Source organism: Meriones unguiculatus, chromosome 7 (assembly GCF_030254825.1).
Source record: "Meriones unguiculatus strain TT.TT164.6M chromosome 7, Bangor_MerUng_6.1, whole genome shotgun sequence".
Taxonomy (NCBI): domain Eukaryota; kingdom Metazoa; phylum Chordata; class Mammalia; order Rodentia; family Muridae; genus Meriones; species Meriones unguiculatus.
Window position 1 is genome coordinate 119,159,288 of NC_083355.1, and position 19,704 is coordinate 119,178,991.

The 19,704-nt window shown below is 42.4% G+C and overlaps 1 protein-coding gene across 3 annotated transcripts in view; it reads right to left on the minus strand.

Moving 5' to 3' along the window:
* Positions 1 to 1,012: 1,012 nt before the first annotated feature.
* Dync2i1 (dynein 2 intermediate chain 1) overlaps positions 1,013 to 19,704 on the minus strand; it is a 57,762-nt gene continuing 39,070 nt past the window's right edge. For 2 of the 3 annotated variants that reach the window (XM_060388283.1, XM_021653065.2), the window contains 8 exons: positions 10,939 to 11,052; positions 10,775 to 10,836; positions 10,293 to 10,344; positions 8,599 to 8,659; positions 5,909 to 6,008; positions 5,602 to 5,733; positions 4,072 to 4,295; positions 1,013 to 1,354 (listed from right to left, as the gene is read on the minus strand). In XM_060388283.1, the coding sequence (XP_060244266.1) occupies positions 1,186 to 1,354; positions 4,072 to 4,295; positions 5,602 to 5,733; positions 5,909 to 6,008; positions 8,599 to 8,659; positions 10,293 to 10,344; positions 10,775 to 10,836; positions 10,939 to 11,052 (914 nt within the window). In that variant the 3' untranslated portion in view covers positions 1,013 to 1,185. The other variant, XM_060388284.1, reaches the window with a different exon arrangement.

The following is a 19,704-nucleotide window of genomic DNA, read 5'->3' on the forward strand; positions in this document are numbered from 1 at the left end:
ACTATTCTGTCCTTTTTGTGATAAACAAAGTAGCTTTGCGTCAACCCTGTGAAAAAGACAGCAAAGATGGATGGGCTGCTGGGGGTAGCTACACAGAAGCTGAAAGAGCAAGTCAGAGCAAAAGTACAGTGACTTGGAAGTAACAATATATCCCCCTGGGATCAGATGTAGGCGGCAGACTTTTTCAGCTACCTTCCAGGCCTAAGACCCTCCAGTTCTGGCTCAGAATGTGCAGAAAGAGCTTTAAACATGCTGCCTGCATTCCCTACAGATCTACTGGCAAGACACAGAAGCTTTCCCATGAGATCACCCTGTGTGGCTTGACATGTGTGCTCTTCTGACCCACAAACTGGGACTGGAACAGAAAGGCAACAGTATCAGCAAAGGGTGCTTTTGGAGGACTGTGCTGCTGCTGGAGAGGGAAAGGGGTACACTAGCACCCTTCTGTCTGTCATGCCCTTGCCATGTGAGTATGTGGCTGCATGGTGCCACCTTCGAGGCTGACAATAGCCTAAGCAGAACTTTGGACTTCTAGCCTCCCAACTGTGAGAAACCAATTTCTAATATTTATAAATTGTTACAACAGCACAAATGAATTAATGCATCCCCTATTACTCCATATTCAAGAAAATTTATTTACTTGATATTATTCCTATATGAAGATGGTTTTTATACTAAAACATGTGGAAAATGTGTCTGACGCAATTCTATGAGTGCCATTCAAATCACACCAAAAGCTCGTGTTCAAGAAAACTTGGAAAACAGAAGGCTGGAGGAGGTCATCTCCAAAGTGAGCAATTTTACTTACTTTAGATATATGTACATCATTTGATGCATGGCTAAGAAAATAGTCCATTAAAGTACTTTTTCATAGTGGACTGTTTAAAATCCAGTAACAAATGTGACAGTGTTTTTAAATTCTTCCAAAAATAACTAGAAATACTCTTGGACAAGCTTTCTGGGCTTCCTTGGTATTTCCTTTGAAGTTTAGTATATACTAAAATGTTCACTGTTTCCATTAAAAATAGTGATTTATTTCCTGGGAATACCAAAGTACTCTTCTTCTAAAACAAATTATGTACAAAATATACATATTCTATGTACAGAAATGCACATGAACACAGGGATAGTAATCCATCCTATAATCGAGTCTTAGGTACCCAACCTTCTCCCGACACTAAATCTTCATTTCTGAAGAAGCAGACGCAGCTGGCTGTGCTCATCTGCCACTGGGGTGGTCCACCACTTCTTCAGGTACTGGATGTCGACAGTGCCAGAGGACCTGGCCAGGACCAGAGCCACAAAGCTGCCGCTGGTCTTCTCGGGTTCCCCCATGATAGTCATGGCCACAAGACTACAGGTGAGAGAGAACAGGAACTGGAAAGTCAGCCCACAAGTATGTGACTTTGTTACCTCAATCTTTCAAAATGTCTATATTCAAGGGAGATGTGAAATAGAAGAACAACTAAAAACTATGAAAACAAAATACTAGAACAAAAAATTATATGAAAGTCTGTTGGAAACAAATGTCTGCAACTCAAGGATCTGTTGATTGGCAGCTCAAAGAATGCATAGGTGCAGATGTCTCCACCACTCCACAGCAGGGCGACGTCCCCGCCTGACCTTCCTCCCTCCAGCAGTGGGGCCATCGCACTGCCTCAGCAGGCAACCACAGGCAGTGGGGTGAGCCCTCGTGTGGGGGTTTCCCAGGGTCTCAGAGCACAAACTCAACACAGCTGAATAAATGTCAAAGCCTACAAAACCAGCTGAGGCCGGCTCTGAGATGCAGGCCTTCCACAGCAGCACCCTGTGCGCAGTGTCCACCCCACCATGTGCTCTAGTGAGAGCTGGGTCCTGACACCTGTGCACCTTCTCCATGGCACTGTCCCTGCCATGCCCAGCACCAGGCTCCAGCCCCACCCGTGGCCCCTCCACCACGGAGCGGGAAATACAATCGGAAGGCAGCCTTGTCCCCACTCAGATCCGCCCAGACCAGCACCAAGTGCCCACCCTTCTGCTCCGGCCCCGAGGCTTTCGGCAGACTCTCTAGATGTGAAGAGTTTATGTGTGAACCTCAGGGTGGAGTGACTGGCAGGCTGCTGACTGCTTTCTTTCCAGGGCCCACATGCTGCAAAGGCTCTAATCCCTGAGTTTAGTGGGCCTCCAGCCTCACTTTCCTGTGTCTTGGGATGATGGGCATGAGCCACCATGCTCAGATAGTGACATATTTTTTTGTTTCCTTTTAAGACAAGGTCTGGCTATGTAGCCCAAACTGGTCAGGAAGTCCCTATAAACCCAGGCTGGCTTCAAATATATAATTCCCCTGCCCCAGATTCTCAAATAGGATTACACATATGCCACCATAGTCAGTTCTCTTGGTGGATATTTAGTTAGAATAATGCCAATTTGCTTACCATTAGAACTAAATAAATGGGATTCTTAATTTTTTCAGATCATATCAATATATACACATACACATACATATACATATGCATATACCTTACATTCTATCAAACTGTTAATCTGCTTTTGGTCACTTTTATACTCCTCTTTACTTTTAGGAAAACAATGTAACTTCTTCCTAAGTTGTCTGATCAACAAAGGAGAGAAGAAAGGGGTAAGGCAGGGGACATGGGGAGGGAAAGCTAAAACTAAGGTCAACTTGAGGAATCTACATGCCCTCACTAATACAGCAGAAACTTCTTTAAATACATACATATATAAAGGAAATATAAACTGCAGTCACCAAGGAAAGAGGGAGACAGAGCCCCAACCAGACACCTCCTCACACCAGAGGAAGCGTCCGGTGCCATGATCGGGTTACATCTGGTCAGGCTTTTGTGTCCACACGCGGATGGTGAGACCCGACTGCTGCAGACGACATCTGCACACCTCACTGAATGTGCGGATGTCAGGCTGGTGCCCACGTCGAGACTCCAGCCCCAGGACGTGGTGTTCAGGGCACTGGAAGGAACTCTGCACACGACACAGCCACAAGCCTTGCACTCGATAATGGTGATCATCTCCAAGATACACTGGTGCGATGGTGCACAAACGTCACAGGAGTGACCAACCACTCTGAGTAGAATTCAGACTCACTCTATGAAATGGAACCTGGCCCTCACACTGTCTAGGTGGCCAAGAACCTCAAACTGGACAGGCTAGGGACCTAGGGAAATATCAGCTACCACCAATCTGCTAAGGGAACATTGCAAGAAAAAAACAAAAACTCTAATGACATTCTGCTACACCCACAGACCAGTGTCTTGCTCAGCTATCGTCAGAGAAGCTTCCTCCTGTAATAGATGGGAAGAAATACAGAGACCCATAGTTGGACAATGTACAGAGAGTGAGAGACCTTGGAACACTCTCCTAACTGGGATGTCTCTATCAGATCCCTCCCCTCAGGGCTCAGGAAAACCTATGGAAGAGGAGGCAGGAAGAGTGTAAGGGCCAGTGGGGATAGAGGATAGCCAGGAAACAAAGCCTTTGGGACATAACAGGACTGAAGCAGGTTTCGTTCACCTACGGGTGGAGAGGGTGCTTGGTGCCTTGGGTGCAGAGCTACAGGGTCTGACAAGTCCGATTCCATGACTTACATCTCACATGGCCTGTCATCTAAGAACCCTGGAGGAAGAAGCTGTAGATCACTCAGACGCGGGTGGACCTGTAATCTCTCCCAGAAGCTCCTCCAGAATGACAGCCATAGGGACTGCTGCACTGCTCTCTACCCACTGCGCTATCTGAGGCTAGACACGAGACAGCTGCCTTTTAAAGTGATCCTCACAGCTCTGCTAAAGTGAACACTGAGAACCAGGCCGGCATAAAATGGAATAGGACAGACATGGCGTTACGTGTCAGTATGGTACAACTGTAACAGAGTACTCCTGGACGGAGATGCTGGCAGTGAGGGGTCAGAGGACACACGAGAGCTCTCTGTATCTTTCTATTTGGTTACCTTAAAAAGTAAGCTACCCTTAAAAAGCATTTTTTACTATATAATCTATAAAAGTACTGTTAAATTTAAACTTAAAAGAGCAGAGATGACAGAGTGACGGGTCCTGAACTCACCTGTCTGGAAAGATGGGCTGCTGGGCCACAGGGCCCAGGTCATTCTCGAGAAGGTCCCAGACATAGATATTGGATGCATCATCCTGGACCAAGAACACAGCAGGCCTCGTCGGAGACCAGTGCAGGTCAGTAACAGAGTGGCCACTGGTGCTGCTGTCCCATTGCAGGACAGGCTTCTCAGACCTCAGCTGGTGTAGCCTGATGCTTCCATCTGAACAGCCAGCCTGCAATGGGGTGTGGAAACCCTATGTTTTTCTTTCTTTTTAAATTAAATCTCAACACCCAGGAAAAAATTTCAGAGTACTAGCTTTCTTTGTCTGTACAAAAAAAAAACATTTTAGCCTGCTCTTGTTTTCTGAACATAAAGACATATCATTAAATGCAGATTGGTGGGCACTCTCCCTGGAAACTGACACGAGCCATCACGCAAATGAGTGTCTAAGAGCTGAGTGCCACGGACTCCAGCACGGGGTGCAGGGGCTGGCTTCACAAGTAGAAGGTCACCTCTTTTTATTCATTTTACATCCTTGTTGTAGCTCCATCCCTCCCAGCCCCATCCTCCCTCTCTCCTCCTCCCCCTCTCCCATCAACCCCAGCTCATCAAGCTGCATCAGGACTGAGCATGTCCTCTTCACCTCGTTATACAGTTTTATTTGTTCTAACAGCATGGTTTTGTGTTCCCTTTGAACTGAAATTCTCAAAAAAACAAAACTTCAGTAATTTAGTGAAAGACCAATTACTAGCCTATACAGAGAAGATTAATTCTTCCTTAATCTTTAATCCTTTCCATACTCAAAAAAAGATATACAATATACTTGTATAAAATTCCAAAACAATAATATATCAACTAAAATGTCAAATCAAATTCTAAAGTAAAATACAAACCAAGACATATTTTAAAGCCTAATTTCATATAAACAGCAAAGTCATACAAGAAAGAGGCGTAAGAACTAAGCAAAAGGTCTCTGAACACAACATCTTGGTGTACAACTTCTGACTCAGACACAAAGGGAATCATGAGTGCTGAAAACTGGCTTCTCTATGTGAGGCATCAAGAGCTCTGTATCTTAGAGCTGCACACTTAGCCAGTCGGATGGTAAGCCACTGCTATGGTCTGAGTGAAGTTTCTCCCCACTAATGCATGTGATAGACAGTCAGTCCTCAAAAGAACAATGTTGAGAGGCAGTGTGACATTTAAGGGATGGAGTCCGGTGGAAGGTAACTAGGTCAGGGGCTTGTGGCCCTCAGAAGGGACTGATGACTAGTTTGTGGGACTGGATTAGTTTCCATAGAGCTGACTGACCACAGGTATCCTCCCATTAAATTCTAAGCACCCTGCAAATGAACAAAGTATTTCTTAAGAGAGTTAAATTTCTGAGTCAATTTGATTTAGTTTTCTGTTAATAATATTTCATGTTTTATTTTTAGATCACTGAAGCCCAATGGTTAATTTGTAGACTACTAAGAGACCAAAACTTTCTAAATTTTCTACTGGATTGCAAATAATATCACCGAAAGTGACTTTCTTACCAAGAATACTGTTTCTTCAAATGGTGAAAAATCAATCACATTAACTTTTATTGGTCTGAAACCACGTTGCTGAGGTTTGAACATCTTGGGAGATACTCTCCAGTCTTGTCTGGTACTGTGGCTTATAAATCCCTAATTATTACAAGAACACCAAGAACGGCCAAAGAAAGTATTAGATAAACAAGTGGACAAAACGATACTCACAAAACGAGGCATTATAACAAAAGCGGACAGTGAATTAATCTGACAGAAAGATAGTTATCAGATAACTCTAGGTGGGAAGGGTGAAATGTAAAACACTACTAACCATGTTGGTGCCAACAACAAAGTGATTAGGGTCCGAAGGCAGGAATTTGACACTCAGGGTTTGTGTGCACCCCCACAATTCACTATCTTTATGGGAAAGACTGAAAAACAAACAGCGGAGGAGAACATGTGGCTTTTCACCGTGGATGACAACAGCCACACTCACTTAGCACTGCCATACACCATCCGATGAGGAGCCAGTCAGTTCACACTGCCTTGCAACTTCAGCTATTCGGCTTCCTATATCTTTTTCTGGTATTGCATGCTCGATCATTTCTGCAGCTCCAACTGTTTACTGATCCTTTTGTCAAGAATGTTGACTCTACTATCTACCCACTCACTGGTTGAAGTTTTGGAAATTCTGAAAGTGTTTTCAGACTGTACGCTTGCTCACAGTCTGGTGCTGAGAGACAAAGCAAGTCAGTAGAAGGCTGATGAGGTCCACAGTGACAGAGAACCCCCCAGTGCTGGTTAATCCTACTTCTGTTGGCCCATGCTTCCAGCTCCTGCACAGTGATCTTCTGCAGATGGCTATGGAAATCTGATAAGCCCCAGCTTCCCAGAAGGCAGCTGTATTTGTGCCTCAAGGGCCCTGTGACTCTGATCTTCACATCCCAACTTCAAGGTCCCCAGCCCACCTCTATCTTGAGGTTTCAAGCTCTTCCAAGTACCCATTTTCCATCAACTAGGGGTAAAGCTTTCTACATCTCCCCCACACTAAAGGGGCAGTAGATTCTGGAATAGTGCAGGGGTCTCAGTTTTAGGTCTCCACCTTGGGCAATCCCAGAGCACCTACGACTGTACAGGGGTTGAGCCACAGGCTTACAGTAAAGGCCTAATCATCTGGCTGACCTCCAAATTTCCAAGTCTACTCTTCAATTCACATCTACTTCTGCACACCCATGTGGTTTTTCATACAGGCTGCTACCCTGACACGCCCTTGTAACTAAGCATTCAAGTATAAGCAACTGTGAGGCTATTCTTATCAAACCACCACACATACACCCTCAAAAAGCTCCATTTCGCTGGACACAGCCCATCCCACCTTCAAGCTTCCATATGCATCTGCTCATGCTTACAACACATCACTCAGTCCGGGCTGCCACTCCAGCCTAGTCAAGGGAGGCAGACAACTGATTCAGAGCTCTCATAATCCAGTCTGCCTTCACTCATCCTGTCCAAGAGATCTTGCAAAAACACAGCTATGAGTTTTGAAGGGAAACATGGCATGAAATACATTAGCTATTTCACTTTGAAGAGTACACGGTTGAGTCCTGGAGGAACGACATACAATGCATGGAGGGAAGTGAGGAAGACTAGGGCAGGGAGGGCCTTACAGATGCTCTGCAGATGTGTGCAGCACGGGTCAGTGTACCGGTTGATCCTGTTTTTGTATTGAGGTGCACTGTTCACAAAACAGCATGTATGTCTGGCTCTATAACATATGTTTGGCTCTGATGACTTTGATTCACTGTCATAATTCTATTTCAGTCAAGTGATTTGAAATCTGTAAGCATATCTGTAGTCACTGTATTCTGTGTGATTAAAAGGACACAGGTTCAAAGATTTTTCAAGGGTAATTCACATGGTAACAGTCAGCCTTGAGTAAATGAAGGAATATATGACTTTGGAAACCAATATGGAATATATAAATACTATTAATACAGAAGCATTCATTAAGAATTGCAGCTTCATATTAAGTTCTATGAGTAAAAACACAAATATAGTTTTGTTTGTTGGTTGGTATTTCTATTTGCTTATTTATTTGAAACAGGTTCTCATACAGCCCAAATTGGTCTCAAACTCTGTATGGAGTTAAGGCTAGCCTGGAACTCTTGATCCTCCTGCTTTTATCTACTTAATTCAAGGATTCCTAGTATATACTATGCTTATCTAGGAATGTAAATTTATGAATAAAATTTACTTCAGTGTTTCCAGTTCCTGAAACTTGATTTGATCAAGTTAAACTAAATTAAGTCTAAATTAAAATTGGGTGAAGCCAGGTGTAATGGCACATGCCTTTAATCCCAGGACTTGGGAGGCACAGACAAGTGGAGTTGGAAGTCAGTCTGGTCTACAAAGCAAGTCCAGGACAGCCAGGGCTACACAGAGATACCCTGTCTTGAAAAACCAAACCAAATCAAACCAAAACACACCAAAAAAACTGGATGAAAAACAGTTAGGTAAGGAGCGCAGGGGCTTTCTCTGGTCACCTCCCCTTGGGTGGTGTAGCCTTGCCAGGCCACAGAGGAAGATGATGCAGCCAGCCTTGATGAGACCTGATAGGCTAGGGTCAAAGAGAAGGGGAGGCAGACCTCTCCTATCAGTGGACTAGGGGAGGGGCATAAGGGTAGAAGAGGGAGGAAGGGTGGAATTGGGAAGAGTTAAGGGAAGGGGCCACAGCCAGGATACAAATGGAATAAATTGTAATAAATGATAATAATAAAAAATGTTTAAAAAAAGAAAAACAGGTAGTATGAGCTTATAAGCTAAAAACATTTTATGAATACATATCAGCTCTATATCCAAAACTGTATTTGTTACATTGTTACATTTGTTACTAATAGTTCATATAGCAAAAACTGACTGTAAGACCCTGTGTCCTCAATGCAAAATCAGAACATGCATTTCATAGGAAGCAAAGTCTTTCTGGGGTGAGGGACGTGGCTTCATCCCCAGAGGGGGTCTCACCTGATGCCCAACTGGATCACAGCACTGTGCACCAATTTGATCCTCCCTCCAGGTATCAGTCCTAGGCCAGACAAACCGGAAACACACACACCTTAACGTAAGCTAACCACAGGCTACCCACCGTTGTCTAGGTTCATTTTTTTCTTGTTAAAGCATCTACTACTAGAAGGAATGCTAAAATATAACCAACAGGCAGGGCTCCCTCTAACTGTTGAGGTACCTGTGCCTTGGCTAAAGAGGAGAGTCAAAATTTTGCAGGTCATAATCAGAAATTCATGGGGCCACAGTCCAGCTGCTCACACATTTCAGACTGGTGAGAATAGTGCATCACGTGCACTGAGTTCAAAATGCCAAACCCTGTGCTGTAAATACCCAAGGCACCTGTCATTCAAAGCCATCACTGGAAACCCTCCAGGTTTTGCTGACTGGCTGACTAGCGTCCCAAAGGTCTCCAGTCTCAGCTTCGCTTCCTCAGCTTCTCTATTTTTCGCTCCTGCACTACAGTTCCCAGGCCTGGCTTTATTTTCCATTCCTTCCTTGTTCTCAGATTTGGATGCTTCAGCTGCATACTGTCTCTACTAAATGTCTGTCCTAATGCGAGTCTCTTCTTTTTGTATATTACTGCAGAGGGATGAATTTGTGTGTGTTGAAAACCAAATTCTAGGCTGGGTGTTATCCAGAACCTTGAAGGCAGTTGAATTAAAAGCACTCAGGAGTTTCTTCCGCTCACTGCTAGAAAGGGCAGCTACACGTGACTGCCTGGCCCGTCTCTCAGGACCACCTTACAGTGTTGCTGTCATGGAGGTGAGCAGATCAGGCCTGCTGCTGGTCTCAAACACAGCCACAAAGGAACTGATTCGAATGGCTCCTCAACAAGAGCAATCAGCTCTTGCTTGGTGAAGAGCCTTCTGACTGAGGACCCGGAGCCAAGCCAGTGTCAATCTCAGATTTTTTTCCTTATTTTTTTTTTCCAGTTCTATCTGGGGATAGACCCTTGACAACAAATAAGATGAGAGGGGACTTTGTCATTAAAGAATTATCAGCTGGAATTCAGGGTAAAAAAAGCTCAGTTTAAAATGCATAAAAACTAGACCACAAAATTCAATTGGACTAAACTGTCTGAGGCCTCTTTAAACTGAAAGTTATAACAAGTAGCACTGAAAACAGAAAACCACAGGAGACTTTAGCGTGTTTCATAGCTCTCCTGCTCTACAGGGGACACTCTAGTATACTGTGCCATCACCCACACCAAGTAGTCTGAGGAGAGCCACACTTGGCATACTCATGTGCACTGGGTAAATCCATAACTACAGAAAAAGCCCCAAATGAAGAACTTAAGACCCAGAAACCTGAAATATACTGAAAACAAACAAACAAACAAACAAACAAAAAACCCAAAAACAAACAAACAAACAAAAAAGCAACAAAGAAGACAGTTGCCTTAAGGTATGTCAACAGGGCAGAATGAATGCCAGCGATGAAGAGAACTTAGAGCAGCCACAGAGAGAAACATGTAATTAGAGCTCTAGCTAATGAGAGGCCCACCCAACAGTTGATGAGGTATACAGCACACAACTCTGATGTCCATTTTTCAGGTTGTTAATTACTTATTTTTTCAAAGCAGGTATTGGTTTCTTAGTCTCTGTTCATTTTAGCAAACAATAATTAATATTAATTTTTACTTCAATAGTTACCTAAATCACTCATTGAACCTGAGATATCTGCTTTTGGTAACTCAACAACCACCTAAAAACAGAATATTAAAAAAATTAATACTGATACATTTTGTAACTAGAAACAACCTAGTTACAAAGCATAGCAAAGCATAGCTATAACAAAATAACATGCTATATTAGATCCTAAAAATATAACACCTTCATGAAAAGACTAGTCATTTGCTTTAGAACTAATAACTTAAACTTATTCATCATTTTATCTTAGTGTTTGCTCTGCTCAGTGACCTCATCTGCATCCCTGTAAAAGTCCTAGATGTCCTCTAGTGTCAATGTCTTGTTACGATTTTCCTACACATTCCCAAAGGTCAAAGGCCTTCACAGAACAGATGGTCTTACTGTCTTGTTCTGCTCTGTCCCCAGTGCATTCCCCAGGCCATGTGCCATTCTCCTCCCTGGTGGTTTCACTCAGCTGTATGTATGGCCCCACACTTCCTACTCACCCACATGTTGAGAACCCCACTCTCATCCAGGGAAGCGATGTGAAATGACAAACCCGCCATTTCTAATGAAAGCAGAAACAAAATGAAAGGAAGTAGCTTTAATAAGGATAAAGCTTTACATAACCATTGCTTGAAGGATTTTATGGGTGTGAGGGATCCTGTACCTTCTTGAGTAGAAATGGGTGAAAGCACAAAACTCTGTTTCTTGTAGACAGATGTGGCAACTGGCTCAATGGCTTGAAGAGGACTTCGGTGGTTCACTGATGTTAGGATTCCATCTAGAGGGTGAAAGCCCAGAGCACCCACTGTAAGTCACATCTTAGCAATGAAATCAGCATTTATGTGGAAAAATATGAGGTGATTCCAGGTCTAAAGACCTGAATCTCTCCACATACATCTCTCCTAAAGTCACAAAACTAATACAGGCCACACATCAAGAGCCAGGACCAGAATTTTCAGCATCTCTAGCAAATAGAGACTACAAAGACTTGTAAGAGGAAAAACAAGAAATGAACACCAATCTTGTGCCATTAAAAAGCTGCTTCATCACTGAGGAAATAGATGTACAGGGCTAGAAGGGTGGTCAACATGCTACATGATCAAGAGCACTGTGAAGATGAGAAACCCAAGCAGGCGCTCCAGAAAAAGAAGACATGATTCTTAGGACAGAGTCCTCCAAACAGGCTGGAAGGTGCAGCGCACAGACGGAACACAGCGGTGCCGGCGGACACGAGACTAAGCAGTCTTCAACAGGCACAGATCCACCACAGGAGAAGCATCTGGGAATCGGAGGTTCAAACTCCATAGACAGATAGCTACAGCAGGATGAAACTAAAGAAATCAAAGTACTCTCAGGCGTGACTCTTCCCCCTCTGCCCCTCCCCATGGCTGAGAAAAGCACAAAGCAAAAGACAGTCCAAGAGAACGAAATCTCTGCAAACTGCTTTCAGAAATATACTTAAACAACAAACAAAACCCACCTGAAATTGAAAGAAAATTCACATGGAAATTGAAAGAAAAACAAAGTTTGATTGAGGTTAGGAAAAAGCTAATGAGAACACAATGAAGAGATGTTACAGAGCTCCCAATGGGAGGTGCACACAGGATGCAAAGGAGCCACACGTTAAGTGCCAGCCCTCCTAACCGGCAGCTCCACACTGCCACACTCTGAAGTGCTGTCCATGATGTTCAGGGGGCAAAGGGAAAGGGGAGTGTTTTCACAGCGCACGGACTTGCCTTAGTTGCATCCTTTGTACTCATCTATGGATTCAACAACCACAAATGGAAATACTTGGAGGAACAGCTGTCCTGTACTGAACATGAGTGGACTTTTCTTGTCATTATTCCCTCACCACTGAGCACATGCCATCTACACAGTGCCCAGAGATGGCCTCAAGTACAAAGAGAACATGCCTCAGTTATAGCATGCTTTATCACTTTATATAAAAGAAGCATTTGAAGGAAGGGGAGGCCAGACCCACCTCCTGCCAATATTGTGTATGGTTTAAAAATGCAGAACTTTAAAAAACGCTGGATTCATATGTATTAGCAGTTGGAAAAATGCCATATTTTAAAAGGTATCTTTTGGGTTGTGGGATGGTTAGTGTTAATTGTCAGTTTAACACAATCTAGAACCACCTGAGTCTCACTGAGGATGATCTAGGTCAGGCTGGCCTGTGGGTGTCCCCATGGGGGACTGTCTTCATTACATCAACTGGCAGTGAATGGGCACGTTCCCTGGGCTGAACCCAGATTTAAGAAAAGGAGAGCTTAAGCTGGGCTGAGGCACGTGTGCATCTATTGCTTTCTTCGGACTGCGGACACAGCGTGACCATTTCCTGCCACTGCAGCTTCCCTGCTTTGATGGACTATAACCTGGACTGTGAGCCAAGTAACTACTTTCCTCTTTAAGGTGAATTTCTCAGGGTATTTTATTATAGTGTCAGTAAAGAAAACTTAAGAGCCCAAGTCATATAACAAATTTTGTATGTTCTTTTCTCTGTTGGAAAAAAGATACCTTTTATAATAGCATCAAAATCCATATGGTACCTATCATTGCAAACATTCTCCATAGCAACAACATCTCCCCAAAAGGGCAAAAACGGGTTAGTAAAGACACAAAAGGTAGCTTGCTCTTTTTATGTGTAAAGTACAGATATAAATATGGTACAGAGAGAAGAAACATAACTGTGATGTTAAAAGTGATTGCTTAAAAATGCTTCAAAGCTTTCGTTAGTTAAAAGAATAAAAAGAAATACGGAAGAGAAGAAATACTCACAAAACTCTTACCTCATAAAAGTCTTTTATCAAAATATATAAAACTCAACTACCAGAAAACAAGCAGCTTCGAAGTGGGCCAAAGACTTGAACAGGTGTTTCCCAAAGAAGACTCACAGATGGCGGATGAGCATGGAAAGTCACACCATAAGGACTACTCCAACCTACAGCAACGGTCATGCTGAGTGCTGGGGGGACGTAAGTAGCAGCAGGACTTACTGACCGCCTGTGAGGATGCAGATGGCATAGCTACTTTCAAAAACAGCTGCCAGTTTTTTGCTGAGCAATCTAAGAATCAAGCTCTTTAGTTCACTCGGTGGTGGTTTTACGTGTTGCTATGACAAAGTATCTAACAAAAGTAACTTAGGAACTTGGGCATACATCTCCATGACCGAGTCCCTCCCACCAGGGAAGCCCTGGCAGCAGGGACTGTGATGGCTGTCACATTTTGTCTGCTGTCAGGAAGTAGAGAAAGAGAGAGCAAGGTTCAAACTGTTTGCTTTCTCTCATATATGCAACCTGAGACCCCAGCCAATGGAATTGTGCCACCCACAGTGAAGTCTTCCCATCTCAACCAATGAGGAGATAATCTCTCACAGACATGCCCACAGGATAACCTAACCTACATAATCCCCCAAGGATTATCTCATAAGTAACTGTAGAGCCAGTTAAAAATCACTATTAGCCATTGTATTTGGTATTTACCCAGAGGAGGTGAAAACAAGTCCACACCAAAGCCTGCACACAGGCTTGGCAGGTTCCTCCACGCAAACCCAGCAGTGCTGAGGTCTGCCTAGTGTCATTTCCCACATGCCATTTCCCAGGCCCCAGCTCTGTCTGAAATCAGACAGACTGGCAGCCATCAGGGACTACCAGGTAATACTCCTCCCTGAATCTGCTGCTCACTGAGTTCCTCCAGGCAAACCCAGCAGTGCTGAAGTCTGCCCTGGGCCCTCCAAGTGACATTTATCAGGCCCCAGATCTGGCTGCAATCCCAGAGGTCAACAGCCAGCAGGGACCACCAGGCCTGGCAACAGCAGAGACAACCAGATGGTTAAAGGTCAGCGTAAAAACACTCTGAACAAAGCCTAGGCCAATAAGGCAACACCAGAACTCAGCTATCCTAATACAGCAAGCCCTGGAGAGAAAGAAAATGACCTTAAATCTAATCTTTTGAAGATGATAAAGGCCTTTAAAGAGGAAATGAATAGACCCCTCAAAGAAACACAGAAAAATATAACCAAACAGGTGAAGAAAATTAATAAACCCCTTAATGAAACAGGAAAATACAAACAAACAGGAGAAAGAAATGAATAAAACTGTTCAAGACCTGAAAATGGAAATGGAAGCAATAAAGAAAACCCAAACAGAGACAGTCCTGGAGATGGAAAACAGGAATTACAGACAAAAGCATCATCAACAGAACACAAGACATAGCACAGAAGATATGATTAAGACATTGATACACTGGTCAAAGAAAATGCTAAATCTATAAAGTTCCTGACCCAAAACATCCAGGAAATTTGGGACACTATGAAAAGACCAAAACTAAGAATAATAGGGATAGAAGAAAGAGAAGATTCCCAGCTCATAGACCCAGAAAATATCTTCAACGAAATCATAAAACAAAATGACCTAAAATAACCTAAAGAGATGCCTACAAATGTACAAGAAGCTTACAGAACATCAAATAGATTGGACCAAAAAAAGAAAATCTTCCCAACACATAATAATCAAAATACTAAATATACAGAACAATGAAAGAATACTAAAAGCTGCAAGGGATAAGGGCCAGGTCACATAAGCAGACCTATTAGAATCACACCAGACTTCTCAACAGAAACATTAAAAGCCAGAAGCACCTGGGCAGATATTATGCAGACCCTAAGAGACCATGGATGCCAGCCCAGACTACTGTATTCAGCAAAACTTTCAATTACCATGGATGGAGAAAACAAGATATTCCAAGACAAAACCAAATTTAAACATTATCTTTCCACTAACCCAGCCCTACAGAGGATACTAGAATAAAAACTCCAACACAAGGAAGGTAACCATATCCAAGAAAACATAGAAAATAAATAATTTCAGACATGCAAAACCAAAAGATGGGAATCACACATACATACTACCAACACCACCATCAAAAGTACAGGAATCAACAATCATTGGTCATTAATATCGCTCAAAAACAATGGACTCAATTCCTCAATAAAATGATACAGGCTAACAGAATGGATATGAAAACAGGATCCATCATTCTGCTGCATACAAAAACCACACCTTAGCAACAAAGATAGACATTACCTCAGAGTAAATGGCTGGAGAAAGGTTTCCCAAGCAAATGGACCCAAGAAACAAGCAGGATTTGCCATCTAATATCTAATAAAATTGACTTTCAAACAAAAGTAATCAAAAGAGATGGGGAAGGAAACTTCATGCTCATGAAGGAGAATCCACCAAGATGATGTGTCAATCCTGAACGTCTATGCCCCAATGTAAGGGCATCCACATTTGTAAAAGAAACATTACTAAAGCTTAAATCTCACACTGAACCCCACATGTTAATAGTGGGAGGCTTCAACACCCCACTCTCACCAGTGGACAGGTCAACAAGACAGAAACTAAACAGAGAAATAATTAAATTAACTGATGCTATGAATCAAATGGACATAACAGATATTTACAGAACTTTTCACCCAAACACAAAAGAATATACCTTCTTAGTACCACATGGAACCATCTCCAAAAATGACCATATACTGGGTCACAAAGCAAGCCTCAACAGAAACAAGAAGACTGAAATAATCTCTTACATCCAATCAGACCACCATGGACTAAAGCTGGACCTCAACAACAAACAGGAACAACAGAAAGCCTATTAGCACATGGAAACTGAACAACTCTCTACTCAATGACAGCTGGGTCAGGGAGGAAATAAGGACATTAAATACTTTCTAGAATTCAATGAAAATGAAAGCACAACATATCCAAACTTATGGGACACAATGAAATCAGCGCTATGAGAAAAGTTCATAGCACTAAGTGCCTTCATAAAGAAACTGGAGAGATCTCATACTAGCAACTTAACAGCACATATGAGAGCTCTAGAACAAAAAGAAGCAAACCTATCAGAGGAGTAGATGGCTGGAAATAATCAAACTCAGGTCTGAAATCAATACCTTAGAAACAAAGAGAACAACACACACACACACACACACACACACACAAATCAATGAAACTAAAAGCTGGATCTTTGAGACAAACCCTTAGCCAAACTAACTAAAAGGAAGAGAGACACTATCCAAATCAACAAAATCAGAAATGAAAACAGGGACAAAACAACAGACACAAAGAAAATCCAAAGCATCATTAGATCTTACTTCAAAATCCTGTACTCCACAAAACTGTAAAATATAAATGAAATGTATGATTTTCTTGATATATTCTACTTACCAAAGTTAAATCAAGATCAGGATAACTATCTAAATAGTTCTAGAACCCCTAAGGAAATAGAAGCAGTAACTAAAAGTCTCCCAACCAAAAAAGAGCCCAGAGCCAGGTTTTAGCCCATAATGCTACCAGACTTTCAAAGAAGAGCTAACATCAATACTCTTTGAACTATTCCACAAAATGGAAACAGAAGAAACATGGCAAAACTCATTCGATGAAGCCACAGTCACCATGATACCTAAAACACAGAAAGATTCAAACAAGAAAGAGAATTTCAGACCAATAGCCCTCATGAACATTGATGCAAAATTACTCAGCAAAATACTTGCAAATCACAACCAAGAACTCATCAAAAACATCATCCACCATGATCAAGTAGGCTCCAACATACAAAAATCTATCAATGTAATTGACCCTTATAAACAAACTGGAAAAAAAAAAAAGGACAACATCATCTCATTAGATGCTGAACAAGCTTTTGACAAAATCCAACACAGCTTCATGATAAAAGTCTTGGAGAGATCAGGGATACAAGACCCATACCTAAACATAATAAAGGCTATATACAGCAATCTGATAGCCAACATCTAATCAAATGGAGAAAATTTTAAAGCAATTCCACTAAAATCAGGGACAAATTAAGACTGTCCTCTCTTTCTGTATCTACTCAACATAGTACTTGGAGTTCTACCTAGAGCAGTAAGACAACTAAAGAAGATCAAGGGGATAAAAATTAGAAAGGAAAAAAGTCAAAGTACTTCTATTTACAGATGACACAAAAATATATGTAAGTAACCTCAAAAATTCTACGAGAGAGCTCCTACAGCTGGTAAACACCTTCAGCAAAATAGTTGGATACAAAAATTAACTCCAAAAATTCAGTAGCCCTCCTGTATGCAAATGATAAAGGGGCTCAGAAAGAAATTAGGAAAACAACACCCTTCACAATAGCCAAAACAATATACAATATAAAATATCTTTGTGTAACTCTAACCAAGCAAGAGAAAGACATGTATGACAAGAACTTCAAGTCCTAAAAAAAAGGAATTGAAGAATATATCAAAAGGTGGAAAGATCTCCTATGCTCATGGATCAGTAGTATTGACATAGTAAAAATGGACATCTTACCAAAAGCAATTTATAGATTCAATGCAATTCCCATCAAAATTCCAATACAATTTTTTACAGATCTGGAAAGAGCAATCCTCAACTTCATATGGAAAAAAAAAGGCCCAGGATAACTAAAACAATTCTGTACAATAAAAGGACTTCTAGAGGTATCACTACCCCTGATTTCAAGTTGCAATACAAAGCAAGAGTAATAAAACTACTGTAGTACTGCAAAAAAGAGACATGTTGATCAATGGAACCGAAAAAAATAAATAAGCCCACACATCTATGGACACTTCATTTTTTACAAAGAAGCCAAAACTATACTCGGCTACTAAAAACAAAGAAATCATGAAATTTGCAGGCAAATGAGTGGAACTATAAAATATCATCATGAGTGAGGTAACCCAGAACCAGAAAGACACTAATGGTATATAATCCTTTATAAGCAAACATTAGCCATATAATACAGTATAATCATACTAATATTCGCAGACCTAAAGAAGCTAGATAACAAGGGCCCTAGGGAGGATGCTTGAGTCTCCCTCAGAAGGGGAAATAAAATAAACATCTGAAGTGCATGAAGAAGAAAACTTGGTGGGAACGGGAGTTAGAAGGGGATCCAAGGTGGGGCTCAGATGTAGGAGAGTTGGGATGGGAGAGAGCTGGGAGAGAGAAGGAAAACTGATGGGAAGGGCATCTCTGGGACTGGCTGGAGACCCCGTGCTACCCAGGGTAGGCTCCTGGGAGGATATGGGGGTGGCTGTAGCTGAGAATCCTAGCTGCAGGGGATAAGGAGACTGAAGTGGTCAGGCAGACTTCCAGTGGAGGGAGGGGCACACCAACCCACCCACAAAACCTCTGACTCAAAATCTACCCTGCCAACAAGGTATGCAGGGATAAAGATGGAACTTGATTGAGGGAATGGCCAAAAAAATGACTGGCCCAGCTTGAGACCCACCCCCCTGAGAGAGAGCTCAAGCTCACCCCTGTCACTATTAAGAATACTCTGCTATGCTTGCAGACAGGAGACTACCATAACTGTCCTCTGAGATGCTCCACCCAGAAGCAGATCAAAACAGATGCAAAGACCCACAGCCAAATATTGGGTGGAGCTCAGAGAGTCTTGTGGAAGAATTTGGGGAAGGACAAGGGACCCAGAGGGGACAAGAATTCCACAAGAAGACCAACAGAGTCAACTAACCTAGGACCATGGGAGCTCACAGAGACTGAATCACCATATGCATTAACTGGACCTAGGCCCCCTACACATATGTAACTGATGGGCTGCTTGAGGGTTCCCTAGTGAGTGGAGCAGGGACTGTCTCTGACATGGACTCTGTTGCCTGCTTTCGGACCACTTCCTCCTAGCTGGGCTGCTTTTGGGCTTCAGGAAAAGAGGATGCACTTAGTCCTTGATGTGCAGGGTTGGGTTGTTGTTTCTAAGAAGAAAGGGAGGGGGGAAAAGGAGGAAGAGGATGAAAGGACAGGACCGAAAGGAGAGGAAGATGGGGTTGCGATAGGGATGTAAGGTTAAAAAAAAAAAAATTTAAAAAAAATTTTTTTTTAAACCTGTTGTTGGTATAATGTTCTTTGGAATGTATACAATTTACCCTTGTTCATTCAAATGCTGATTTCTCTACCCCACTATCTGGTTTCAATCCAGACATTGCATTGTGATGTTTATTCTAAGCATCACCTGTCTCAAGTTTGTATAAACACGCCACTATTTGTTCTCTGTATTTGTCAATTAAACAACCTGCCCCAGTGCTGAGCAATGGAGAGAATTGAGTGGGACATCCTGGTCCGGAGAAGAGAGAGAGGAAGCAGGAGGAAGAAGGCAGAGGTCAGCAGGAGAAAACCTGGAACCATGAGGAGAGATGAACCAGACCTAAGATGTGACTAAAAGCAAGTATAATGGGTGAATCCTGAATGGGAGGAAACTGTGGTCTTGGGAGTTCAGGATGGAGCAGCTACTGCGCAGCACTGTGCTCTAGGTTAGTGAAATAAATCCCAGTCTCTGTGCAGTGATTTGGGTATACAGCTGGTTTAAGGAATAACCATTGCTTAAATAAAAGATAAACCAATAA